The sequence below is a fragment of the Plasmodium gonderi genome (genome assembly GCF_002157705.1).
Source record: "Plasmodium gonderi DNA, contig: Chr02, whole genome shotgun sequence".
NCBI lineage: Eukaryota > Apicomplexa > Aconoidasida > Haemosporida > Plasmodiidae > Plasmodium > Plasmodium gonderi.
The window spans coordinates 661,951-675,802 of NW_021628926.1; the positions used below are offsets into that span (position 1 = coordinate 661,951).

At 30.4% G+C, this 13,852-nt stretch overlaps 4 protein-coding genes across 4 annotated transcripts; 2 read left to right on the plus strand and 2 right to left on the minus strand.

Moving 5' to 3' along the window:
* Positions 1-442: 442 nt before the first annotated feature.
* Positions 443-1,805, plus strand: PGO_021280 (proteasome subunit alpha type-5; the record flags this gene model as incomplete). Its single annotated transcript, XM_028685946.1, has 3 exons — positions 443-456; positions 747-828; positions 1,131-1,805. The coding sequence occupies 3 exons, from the start codon at positions 443-445 to the stop codon at positions 1,803-1,805; spliced, it is 771 nt and encodes a 256-aa protein (XP_028541747.1).
* Positions 1,806-2,723: 918 nt separating this feature from the next.
* Positions 2,724-4,823, minus strand: PGO_021290 (hypothetical protein, conserved; the record flags this gene model as incomplete). The annotated part of the gene is made up of 1 exon (XM_028685947.1): positions 2,724-4,823. The coding sequence occupies one exon, from the start codon at positions 4,821-4,823 to the stop codon at positions 2,724-2,726; it is 2,100 nt and encodes a 699-aa protein (XP_028541748.1).
* A 1,352-nt stretch (positions 4,824-6,175) lies between these two features.
* On the plus strand, positions 6,176-9,817 carry PGO_021300 (hypothetical protein, conserved; the record flags this gene model as incomplete). Its single annotated transcript, XM_028685948.1, has 3 exons — positions 6,176-9,226; positions 9,411-9,517; positions 9,790-9,817. The coding sequence occupies 3 exons, from the start codon at positions 6,176-6,178 to the stop codon at positions 9,815-9,817; spliced, it is 3,186 nt and encodes a 1,061-aa protein (XP_028541749.1).
* Positions 9,818-10,101: 284 nt separating this feature from the next.
* PGO_021310 (hypothetical protein, conserved) lies at positions 10,102-12,810 on the minus strand (the record flags this gene model as incomplete). The annotated part of the gene is made up of 1 exon (XM_028685949.1): positions 10,102-12,810. One exon carries the CDS (start codon positions 12,808-12,810, stop codon positions 10,102-10,104), a length of 2,709 nt encoding a protein of 902 aa, XP_028541750.1.
* Between the last annotated feature and the right edge of the window lie 1,042 nt (positions 12,811-13,852).

Below are 13,852 nucleotides of genomic sequence, written 5' to 3' on the forward strand. Positions count from 1 at the left end.
AACCATAACCACTATACCTAGAGAAGCAATAACCCCCAAGCACGAGCTTGTATACAAAAATTTAGGTAAGAAAAAAAAAAAAAAAAAAAAAAAAAAAACTCAATAGAAGATATGTATTTATATATATATATATATATAACCATAAATCCACCTTTTTTCATTCCCCATGTTTCTCCCTTTTTGTTATTATATTTATTTTTTTTTTTCACATAACTTAATGAGGGATGCACATATGACCCCCTGCTGACATGCTCATGAAACAGTTTCTCACAGATGTTCATTAGGAAAAAAAAGAGGCTTTATGCATAAAGTTAACACAAACATACGTATATACAAATAAACAGTAGCATACACTTTTGCACATACAGCCAAAATAACCTCAGTGTTTTCCACACCACGCTATACATAGTACTCTGGATACGCAACCCATCTAAGCGCAAAAATGTTTTCAACAAGGTAACACACGATGGGAGAAGCGAAGAAAGGACGAGAACTATAAACATACATATATGATTGTGTACATTCATACATGTACGCGTGTGAACATATGTAAACACATGCTTACGTAGATGTATATATGTAAGGCATTCTCACCCTCAGGCTTCATATTTTTTTGACGATTAGCTTAAATGGTGTGTTGCTTACACGCTTATATAAACACATGCATTTTTTTTTTTTTTTTTTTTTTCCATGTATTATAAGCTTTCATGTTTTATCATTTCACATTTTTTTTTAAAAACAATTAGGAGTGAGTACGATAGAGGAGTAAACACATTTTCTCCAGAAGGTAGACTTTTTCAAGTGGAATATGCTTTGGGGGCTATAAAGGTACACACAACAAAAGGGAGAGAGAGAGAGAGGGAGAGAAAAGGGACATGAGAGAGTTATTACCAAGAATATGTCTCAAACGTTTATCATTTTTAAAAATATATATACAAAATATGACAAAATGATGAGACACACACTATATCCCGGTTTGATTGTTAAAATCAGTTTCTAAGACCCCGTTTTATGTGCCCATACGTTGTTTCTACTACTGTAGCTGTTACTGTTGATATTTTTTTCCAATTTTATCAACCTTAAAATATGTTTTCCATTTTTATTCCCCATCCGTGCATTACCAAAACCAGCTGGGAAGCACGGCAGTAGGCATCTGCGTCAACGAAGGAGTGATTTTAGCCTCCGAAAGAAGAATTGCATCGCCATTAATAGAAAAAGATTCAATTGAGAAACTTTTGGCAATAGATGATCATATAGGATGTGCCATGAGTGGTCTTATTGCAGATGCAAGAACACTAATCGATTATGCAAGAGTTGAATGCAATCACTATAAATTCATATATAATGAAAATATAAATATAAAATCATGTGTAGAATTAATATCAGAATTAGCATTAGATTTTTCTAACTTGTCTGATAATAAGAGAAAGAAAATTATGAGTAGACCATTCGGTGTTGCTTTATTAATTGGAGGTGTTGATAAGAGTGGTCCCTGTCTATGGTACACAGAACCCTCTGGTACGAACACTAGATTTTTAGCTGCATCTATAGGATCGGCCCAAGAAGGAGCAGAATTATTATTACAAGAAAATTACAATAAAAACATGACTTTTGCAGAGGCTGAGATATTGGCACTTACTGTTTTGAGGCAAGTGATGGAAGATAAACTGTCATCATCCAATGTAGAAATTGCTGCAATTAAGAAGGATGACAAAACATTTTACAAGTATAAAACGGATGACATATCCAGAATTATTGATGTGCTCCCTTCTCCTATTTATCCCACGATTGATATGACGGCCTAAGGAAGGCAAATCGGTGAAGTGGTAAATCGGTGAGGTAGTAAATCTGTGAGGTAGTAAATCTTTGAAGTAGTAAATCTGTGAGGTAGTAAATCTGTGAGGTAGTAAAGCGGAAAGGCGACAAAGCGTGACAATAAAAAAAAAAAAAAAAAAATGTACCAAGACAAAATTATGAACCAAGAAAACGTATCACAGACATAAAGGAATGAAAAGGAAAAGAACAGCAATACAAGGGTAGGCATTCTGCCTAAGCATTTATACCCTGCAGGGTAAAGAGAGGGTGATGGTGGTGTGAACATCGTTAAAGTTCTTGTTAATTCAGTAAATATGCCAGCATTTTAGTCCATTTTTTCACTATTTTGTTACTACATTATGTTTTATTATATTATATTATATTGTTTTTTTTTTTTTCTTTTTTTTTTTTTTTATGAAAAATGTTCCCATTCTGTACTCCCACAAGAACATACTTAACATTCCCATTTTCTCAACCTTATATTATTTTTAATTTTTTTTCAAAAATGCACAATTTAAAATTCCAGCGCATTGTATGGCGCAGGATGAAGCATATACAATGGCAGGAAGCAGGCTCCTTTTTAATTATTTCTACTTTATTTATTGTTGTATTTTTACTATATTGCTATTCTTATTTTATTTTTTTTTTTTTTTTGTCTTCTTTGAGGAGAAGAAAGGTACCTGGATTATGAAGTAAGTTCATTGCAAATACGAGAAAAAAAAAAAAAAAAAATTAAACATTCTATGGAAAATAAGAAAGGGGTCGAGGTATACACTCTCATGTGTGTGTAATACATGGGTGTATAAGGGGAGAACCTGTCAAATTCATGTACAATGGACAAGAGATTTACAAGCATGAGTAAAAAGAGAGAAGATGTTTTCTTTTTCTCAATTTTGTAGCTTCGATCATCATTCTAGTATGAAGGGATTGTGAATATATTTAGCTAGTTGTGTAGATTTCACAAAATTATAATAAGAAATTTTATAATGTTCCATAAAGTCTTTATTTGACGTTTGCAATAGCATTTTAAGATTAATAGGTGGAATATTGGGTTTATATACTAATTCATTAAACTTTTTATTGAAATCCGCATAATTATGTTTTCTTACTAACTCTTTGTAATATTCAATGTAATTATCATAATATAAGTTCATGTAAGCAACATGTCTGGGTATTATTCTTAATCGAAAACTGTAGCTAAAATATTGTGGGAAAGATAAAATGTCCCTAAAATTTTTATTTAAATGTCTAATGAGATATAACATCTTAGGTCTTATGGTTCTATACACATTATATGTAAATATCCTTGGATATTTTTTAATAAATTTTTTTAAGTCTTCTTCTTCAATTGTTTCATGTAGATATAACAATTCTTTATATTTCCTTTTTAAATTTCCAAATGCATAAAATTGTGGTAGATTATATAAAATATGCACTAATTCATCATGGGTATAACTTAACTCATTTTTATAATGAGTTATTCTTTTAAGTATGGTATTTTTATTTATTAAAGATAATCTTGGGGACACTTTTATAATTTTTTTTATCATTTCTAAATTTAATCCTTTTTTCACAACTACATTTGTTGTTATTATTTCATTTCCTTTTGCGTTAAATGTTATTTCTTCCTTTTTTACTTTATTTTCTTCCTCATGACATTTTTCAAAAAATGATTTTATTTCTTCTACCGTTTCAAAATGATTCTGAAAAAAATATTCAATATCATCGTAATTTTCTAAGAAATACTGAAATTTTTCCTCCAGACTCGATGACTCCTGAATGTTATTTATAGAAATGTCCAGTTTTACATTCCTCTTTTCAGTGTTACATCCCTCTGCTTCGGTCAGCCCTTTTACTGATGTGCCTCCTCCTGTTACGTCACACAATAAAGAATTATCAGAAGAACTGCTATCCACCTCACCTGAAGAGATTTCATTAGAGGGAGATGATGCCACTCCAGGGGTAAGTTCATCTGATAAATCCACATCTGATTCGATCGAAGAAGATGGTGCCTCAACTGAACTCTCCCTAGCTGTCATTGTCATGTAGGCCTTCTGACGCTCCTCCCTTTTCCTCTTCCTCAGTGCTTTGTTCAAACGTTTCCTCTGCTGTATGCTGAGGTGATTTTTTTCCCCCTCACCATTATTCATCATATTTTTATATTTAGGCATTTGCATAAAATCAACTGTGTCTTTGTTCTGTATAAAATAATTAATTGATTTTTCTAAATTTCCAAAGATTAGGAAAAAAATAGCTGATTCATCATGACATTCTGGGTTAAATAAAAAACGGATGTCTAGATTGATAAATTTAAAAATGGAATAAATATCAAAATTAAAATAATCTTTTGCTTTCAGCTTTTTTACAATGTTCATAAAAAAATCTTTATCATTTTGTAACATGGCTAGTAATTTTTCCTTATATCCTATGGCATAATTCTCAAGGCTTTTAAGTTCTTCATTATTTTTTTTTGCCAATTTACATATCCTCATAAATTTACAGTTAAAATTTTTTAATCGAAATTGTAATGCCCACTTAAATGCATTCAAAAAACGATCTGGAATTCCATCGATTATTTCATCTTCCTTACCTTGAAGTTCGTTACCTATTAAAGTGTTGTCAATATTTTTTACCTTTCTCAAATTTTCAATATATTTCAATGTTTTCACAAATAAATGCGATTTTCTCCATCCATTTGGACCTCTTAAATGGAGAAATACCCTACTGGGTGTAGTAAGTTCGGACGAACATGAATCTTCTAACGAAACTCTCGATGGAGCTATCAAATAAAACAGCACTCCCTTATGTCTTCCTCTATAGGAACCTTTTATCATTCCCACATTTCTCAAAATCTCTGGTGATTTAAAAAATGGTTCACCATTTTTGCTTCTAATTATGCCTTTGTCCTTTCTCATGATACTACCATGAATAACTTTTACACTTCTAACGTAACATATAAATGTGTTAAATTTTGTAATTACTAATACGAAAAAAATATATTTATTCATTTCTTTTTTTTGGAGATACGACTTCTTGCTAGTTCGGGAAGGTGAAAAGCTGCTCCCCTCTTTAACGATTTGGTACACTTACAAAAAAGTGGAAAAAAAAAAAAAAAAAAAAAAGAAATATTACATTGGATTGTATCTCACGGTTGCAAGGCATGGAATGCCTAAACATATGAGGAGAAACACATAATGAACAAATTATTCGTTACATGATTTTACAAAAAAAAAGGTACACACACAAAAAAGTAAGAAAAAAATCCATGCATTCTAGCACTCTATTGTAAAACGGGAGTCTAAGTGGTAGATAATCCCCCAATTAAAAATATTACAAGGGTAGAAAAATGTATATAAATATATACATGTATAGTGAAAACATATCAAATCGGCGAATCCCTAAATTTTTAAAGATACAAAAAAAAAGAAAAAAGGAAAAAAAAAAAGAAAACACACATAGGAGTCATATATTGTTGCTATTTAGAAGAAACGCTGGAAAAAGTGCTACATATATATATGTTATAAAAAAAGGAAAAAAGCTGGGCAAATGTATCCACGTAAGGGGGCGGGGGGCGTAAAGTGAACCTATATTAGTCAAATATACAAACATCTTATCCTTGTAATGTTCGTAATTAAAATATGTACAAGTGTATCAAAAGAAGTATTTTATGATGCTATCCCAGGGATTGGAAATGAAAAGGGGCAAAATAGTTTCCATCAATTTAGCTGTTCTTTAGGTAGCACATAAATTCTTGCAAAAAATGTAATGGGCTTGACAACTTAACAGATTCGATGAAATTGGCCGAGATCTGTTAAAAAAAAAAAAAAAAAAAAAAAAAAAAATTCAAAGCTGTTGTTATACCTTTTGTGTATATATTTTATATATAATATTGTGTGTCCTTTATGCACATGTCAATATTACATGATCAGCAAGAGAAGGCAAGGCGTAATAAACGATGTAGAGGAAGTGAACTTTTCAGCTTTGCTAACTTTTGTGTATCTCCCCTCCCCCCTTGAGATATAAAACAAATTTACAAAAAATAAATTAAGTTGGATTACCTTAGAAAGTCACAACTTTGGCGAAGCTGAAGAGTTTTGTACATTTTTCTGAATGGAAAAATATATATATATATATATTAATGAAATAAAATTAGGGATACCCAAGTGGGAACATTAAAAAGGCCACATCTCGTGAACGAAACAGGATGAGATAAAACACCACTGCACAGTAATGAAAATGTGGCAAAAGCAAAATACTAAGGGGAGAGAGAAGGTTCTACGCCCCTTGAGCAACACATATAATTACACATATACAGGAAACCTACATGTACGTAAAAATACAACATTAAGTAGTAATAAAAATGCTTAGGTATGCAAGTAAACTAAATAAAAAGTTGATTTATAAATTACATGTACAAAATGACAAAATTATAGATATGCCAATGTTTCTTGTGGACTACTTATATCTTAGAAGCACAAAGGAGTTGATTATTTTGCTAAGTAATGCTATCTCGTTCAATAGAACAAAATTTTTGGAAAATTATAAGGGAGTATTATTAAAGGATAAAGAAATTGCTGAACATTGTTTTGATGCACCATATGATGGCAAAAACATCTCACAGGGAGCAGTAAAAAATGGAATTAATGTCAGGAGTTCCATTGTAGGGAATAGAACATATTCTAATTATGAATTATTCGACCATAAGTCCAAATGTAAAAATAACCATAGTAACCATGAGGTGATGGAACCGCTGACAAAACATCACCAAATGAAAAAGGATTCGATTTTTAAAAATGTGAAAATGTCACCATGTAGCAGAGTGAATTGTTACAAATACAACAATGAAGAGTATGATCAGATAATCATTTATTTATCGGAAAATTACAACGATACAGAGGAGTACAGTATGGATAGTTTGCAAATTTTTGAAGTAGACCACCACATGGATCATGAAAATGACGAGAACTGTGTCTTCAATTACAAAGTTAACAAAAAAGAAAGGGAACAAAACGATAATAAAGAGAAAAATACAGTAATTGAATATTCACCAGTTGAACATTCACCAGTTGAACATTCACCAGTTGAACATTCACCAGTTGAACATTCACCAGTTGAACATTCACCAGTTGAACATTCACCAATTGAGCATTCACCAATTGAGCATTCACCAATTGAACATTCACCAAACGAATATTCACCAAACGAATATTCACTAATTGGATACATGCCAAATGACTTTTTTTTTCAATCCCTTAAAAACAGAATTATATCACTCAAAGATTACCTTTCCTATAATGATCTCTTTGCATTTATTTATCATTTTAGTCAAATGAAAGATATATCCATTTTGAAAATGCTAGGAGAACAGTATATACATAAGAAAGAGAAAGAAAAAGATAAAAAAAATAATTACAAACATGTAGTACACTTACTAAATATATATCTCAAATTAAATTACAAAAATATGAATGCTTATCATATTATTCAAGGTTTAGTGCAAAATATATATTTAAATGTTTTGACAAATGATTTGAAATTATCCGCGTTAGGTTTCACATGCTTATCTAAGTTGCACTTATATAACATGCTATTTTATGATTACGCAGAAATTTTTTTGAAAAACATAAATCAATGTTCTCATTTGCACTGTTCTATGGTACTTCACTGTCTCGGATATTTCAAGCATTATTGGATTATGAAAAGGAAGGAGTTATTTGAAAGCGTGAGGTTTGTTAAAAATTCATCCTCTTCTGGTAAAGAAACCATTAGTAGAAGAACCCTCGAGAGTGACAATAATACGGTTTTTGAAGAAAAAATGGACAGAGCTTATGACATAAAAATAAATTCCTTCGCCCTGCAGCTTAGAAGACAAAATATGGCTCTGATAAACGAACTGGAAAGCAAAATTATTCACAGATTAGTCAACATGGATCTAGAGTGTATTTCGGAAAAATCGATAAGCAGCATATTTCATTTTTATTTTTTGTCAAAAAGGGATATCTTAAATGATGTAATAGATAGCAGTGGTAGACGCGAGAATGTTGATAATCTTTTATTTGGCAAACTTGTCCACATTTTAATAAAAAACAAAATGAATTTTGATAAACCCAGGAGACTTCTCATGTGCTGTTACACCTTGATTATACACAATTATTTCTCGAATATACACATTGCTTCTTATTTTGTAATGCAGTGCGCTAAATTGATAAAGTGGCTTAAAGAAAAAATATATATAGACAATTTACTATTCGTTTTGTCAGGTTTTAGACAGAATCAGATGATATTTTATCAGAACAGGAAGAATAGGAAAAACAATTTTAGAATATATTTTGACAAAAAGAAAAATAAATTGTGTAATTTTAAAATTGAAAATAAGTATATAGACATGTTGGAGAAATGTGAATATGAGATAAATATTCTCGAAAAAGGATCCGTAGAAGAGCCTGTTAGTTGTAGATCAGCTATTTTGTATATTTTTAATGAAATAACTAACTTAAATTACGAGCTAAATAAAGATCAAATTCTTCTCTATTTGGAGTTATTTTCTAGTTTTGATATAAAATTAAGTACTGATATTAAGCAGAAGTTATTTCATCTAATTATGAATTCTTCTGTTCATATGATCTCTTCTATTCATTTGATATTTCAGCTAGTCACTAAGATTTATGGAATTTCGAGTAGTTACATGAAGACAATAGCATTGCATTTTTTAGAAAAAATGGACTATGGGTTGTGTAAATTGTACAAATTAGCAAAAAATAATCAGAACGGATTTTTTAATTATATAAAATATGGTTATGACAACCCTAATACATCACAATTGCAAACTTATCTGTGTGATATAGACAAAATAGCTATTATTCTTTTCATATTCGATCAAATAGATATACATAATAAAGAATTTATAGTAAATATTTCAAATCTAATGTATGCAAATAATTTCATGATTCTAACATACAAAAAAAGTAACTTTAATTCCTTTGTATATATGCTTCACTATATTGGAAGTTTACCTCTCGAAATGGATGTGCATAAAAAATTGACAGATTTTATTTTTACAAGTATAGAAGCGTATATAAATTTATCTTACAAGAAATATGTACAAAATGAAGAAAAGAACTTATCATCCCAGAAAAATGATAAATTGGAGGAATCTGGAACCAGGAGAAGAAAGAACACTTCGGAGGAACATTCAAATAGCCATTCACTTCAAATGAACAGTACATATCCAAGTGATGATAGTATACCAGATGTTTATTGCAGCACAGATGAAGGTCCCTTTTTTAATGAAGTGGATCATGCGTTTATGAAAGGAAAAATATATGTCAAAGATTTGATCCTTTTGTTGGACTCGATTCGAATTTGCAAAGCATACAATTTCGTTTCGCTTCTTTCCTGTGTAACGAACATGGTAAGAGCTCTTCTAAACAGTGACACGAGCATATGCACGCATCTCTGTGTGTGTCTCTGCCTGTGTGTGTGCATCTATCAGGGTCATGTATGAGCCATAGCACCTCACGCTCATCATATGTTATCCACACTTAGGCATCTTCACATAATTGCCTGAACAATTTCCACCCCTTTTGCGCTAACAGATAAACATGGACGGGATAAAGACACTGTCAGATGAAGACGTTGAATTAGTGAACTATATTTATATCGACATGGGTCTAATGAACAAGTGCGTGATGGACGAGGCCAGGTAACATAGCAACTTAAAGTAAATGCATCATCAAAAAAGGGGCCAAAAAAAAGGCCGTAAAAAAAGGGCAGTAAAAAAAGGGCAGTAAAAAAAAGGCCGTAAAAAAAGGGCAGTAAAAAAAGGACATTAAAAAAAAAAAAAACATGTTAAAAAAAAAAAAAAAGTAGTGAAAAATATTGAAGAGTATTAAAAAATATTAAAAAAAAATGCTAAAAAAAATTGGGGGGACTTCTATACCATTTGGATTTTTCTTTTTTTCAATTCAGGAGTAGGGGACAAACCATAGGAATGAATTCATAATCTGTGCACATGCAAGAACAAGCAAAACCGGTTTGCATTTTTACCTGTCTTGATTTGTTTCACATAAGAAGTATAAGATGCTACAAACACTCCCTTGTATATATAATATATACCACACATGTGTAAATTTTAAAAAAAAAAAAAAAAAAAACTCATGCAAAATGAACTATACACAATATGTATTTACAAGACTCATACTTGTGTACTGTGACACATTTACACAAACCATTTTCGGGTGTAAAAAATATAGGGAATCCAATAAAGGAAAAAGGACTTTAATGATGCTACATTTTTTCCAAAGTACGCACTAAATTTAAATTTCGCTCAAATATGTTCTTACAATATACCTCACAGTTATCCTCCCGCATACTGAACAAATCATATTCCTTAAAGTTAATGATGGTATTCCATAAATGTTCTTTTGTTATATATTTTTTTAATTGTTTTATGAATAGTGTACAAATAATTCTTTTTAATTTGTAACTTTCCAAAAACATTTTTTTTATTTTAAAAATTCTAAAAAGAAATATAAAAGATTCAGTATAACAGCTCAATTCTAGTAGTACTAAACTGAGTAAAAAATTACCGAAAAGGTGTTGATTATTTAGATTGATAGTTAATTTAATGCAATTAAAAAAATCATAAATCCACTTGGATTTATACACACTTGAATTTAAAAAGGAGATATGTTCAACTATATATTTTTCTTTATCGTTTAATAAGGGCCAATATTCTTCGTAATTTTTAGCATATTGTGTATTATTTATTTTAGAGGTATCATAATTTACTAATGAGTCTATTTTGTCTTCTTTTTTTTTTACTTCTTTCAAATGTTCATCTCGGCTTTTTTTTTGGTCTTCATCAGTTGGTACATTTTCTATACTTTTGTTAGTCCCCATTTTCGCTACACTGGAGTACAAATTTGAAACCTCGAATTCGTCTTGATCAATCAGATAGATGTAATTACAACTACTTGATTCAAAATCGAAAATGATATAATTTTTTAAAAAATCATAATACTTGCTATTGTTTTTATAAATTTCCAAAGCTTCCATAAACTTCTGATTTGACCATATTAAATTTTGCTTCCGAGTAATAACATTTCCAATACGTGTTTGAAAAGAATTATTTCTAAAATTAAACTCAACTAGGGATGGTAATTGCGAAAGATTTAAGCATAAATATTTTTCTTTATATTTTACATTCTCTTTATTTACAAACTTTTTGCATGAAAATAGTAGAACATCAAAATTGTTTAATAACATGGAATCTATCTGACTAAATCTATTTTGTCTTCCCTCTTTTTTATCTATTGATATGTTTCCATTTAATTCGCTAGAAAGAAATCCTAACCTGTCATTAGTCATATAATCATCATACATTTTCGATTTAAACGTTATGAAAACGTGAAACTTATACTTGTGCAATATGTCTTTAAAATGAGAATGTATATATCCTTGATCATCAAATACTTCTGCACGTATATTCATTCCTGTATACCTTTCTAAATTATCTTCCATACGAAGTCCTTGCATACTCAGATTATTTACAAATTCAAATTTGTTTATAAATTCAAAGGGCAAACATGCATATACGTTACTATCGTCATTTTCCCTATATCTTATATATCTCCCGTTCCTATTTCTACTGCTTACATTATTTCCACATATTTTTTTGTGATAGTGTGGATTGTTCCTTTCCTTATCGATGGTTAAGTCAACATTGTTACATCTTTCAGTTTCTGAATTTTCTGTCAAATCGCATATATACTGTTCTTCCTCATATGATTCGTTCATGACAGAGAAAAGTTTAACATGGAAGCATTTATGTTTCGAATCAGATTTGTAAATCCACCCTTGGACAATTGAATTGGTTTTTATATTCTCCAGATATTCCTTTTTTCCCTCCATTCCGAAGGTAACTCTCCTCTTACATTTTGGAAATTCGTTTTTTTCATTTTCCCATACCTTATCTAGTATCATAAACACATTTCTTGCATTTTCGACCCCTCGTGTGTTCTCCACACAACCGTAATTTATGTGAAAGTGTTTGTCAATAAAAGGAATATATGAAATATCACTAAATCCTAGATATTCTTTATTGTCCATTTCGTCTTCGAAACTATTTTTTCGTTTTTTCATCAAGATGCAATCGTTTCTACGTCGATTTATATAGTTGCAATGATTTTCACAATCGCTACCAGATCTATAATTTTTATAACTTCCATCGATCCTTCCGCTCCTACAGCTATCGTCGCTCATAGTACTACTTGTGTTGGGATCTCCTCTTTTACTCCTTTTCACCTTACTCTTCCACACCTTTGCCCGTTTCACAGCATGGCCATTATCAGCATCCTTTGTCTTGTGGAAACATTTACTAATTCTTTTTACACAGGTCTCTTCATATCTTCTGCTTCTTTTGTTGACTTGCTTCTTCATTTCACTTGGAATTCCATCCTCATTATTATGTGATTTATTATAGACACTACCACTATCCCTATCATTCTCATTGTCCATGTTTCCAACGCTTTCCCTTTTATGGTTCCCTTTCCTCGGAGTACTCAGAACATTTTTGTGCCTCTCTACATCTGAATATTCACTACCAGATGCATCAACAAAGGTATATCTTTCTATCAACTGCTGTATGTGGGAAGAACTCACATAACTGCTATTAATGTAATCATAGTAGTCGTTTGTAGCAGGAGTGTAATTTTTTAAAAATAATTTACATAACTGATTTATGGAATTTTTTTTCTCCATTAAACTGAATGATATCTCCATTTCCTTCACCAATGAATTGGAGAATTTTTTTGTCTCATTTTCCAGTTTTTCATCTTTAAAAGAAAAATCTAAACACTTTTCTCTTCTTATATTATCTGATACTTCATTTTTTTTCCTATAAAAAAAATCATCCGGATATTTCTGAAAAAATGGGAATTCATTTTTTAATTCTTCCACTAACTTTTCATATGCTATTTGTTCTTTACATTTCATTTCCTGCATGCTCTTTTTTTTTTTTTTTTTTTTTTTTTTTTTCTAAACACTGTTCAATGAAGGTTGGGTGCTGTTCTGTCACTATGGAAAGGTTGGCCACGAAAAAATTGGAGCGAAAGAAAACACAATAAACAAATAGGAAATCAAAAAAAGCAAACAAATAAGAAGCATATAAATGACAACCAATTACACAACTAAAGAAGTGATAAACAAATAAACAAGTGTTCCACAAGAATGCTCAAATATGTAATTTGCTCTTCTTGCTATTCTTAGAAAAAAAAATAATGATAAAACATGTAGGGAAAATGTAGAAATCGGTCGACACCTTGTTTCATTCAACAATGAAAGGAATGTGTGAGTTTAATTCGTGTGGAGATACAATGGTGATTAGCGTCTTACTCCTAGTGGCCGCAATAAATAAATTATTTAATTACTCGTTCACTGTTGGGCCACGTTTTGTTAAGGGGTGTATGCTATAAAAGACAACTATTCAAAAGAGTGTTAATGTCGGAATGAGTGCATACAAAATAATGTGTACATAGAAGTAAACACATTCGATATAATTGAAAAATATTCTTGAAAATGATTTATGCAGAAGAGAAAAAGTTGGCGAATATTATAACAGTCATAGGGAAATAAATATTTTTATATATAATATTTTGCTAATTTCATTTTACTTTAAGTTTGCATTTTAACTCTTGAGCTACACATTTCCTCATTCCCCATTGTCTCCTATACAAAAATTCTTTTTCACAATTTTGTTTTTTTTTTTTTCTTTTACCCCTTTTTCTGGGTCTAGGGTTAAGTATTACTTGTACATAAATTGATAAAAATATATATATATATATATATATATTATGGCAAAATGGAAAATATGGCAATAAGGGATGTGGACACTTAACGTGTTTACTTCTTTTGTTTATTATAGAACGTTTGTTGTGAGGTGCATACAAATTAGCAAAAAAACGTTAAAATTTTTGAAAAAAAAAAAAAAAAGTATTATGAAATTGACAACTTTTAACCATTTGAAATTAATATGAAA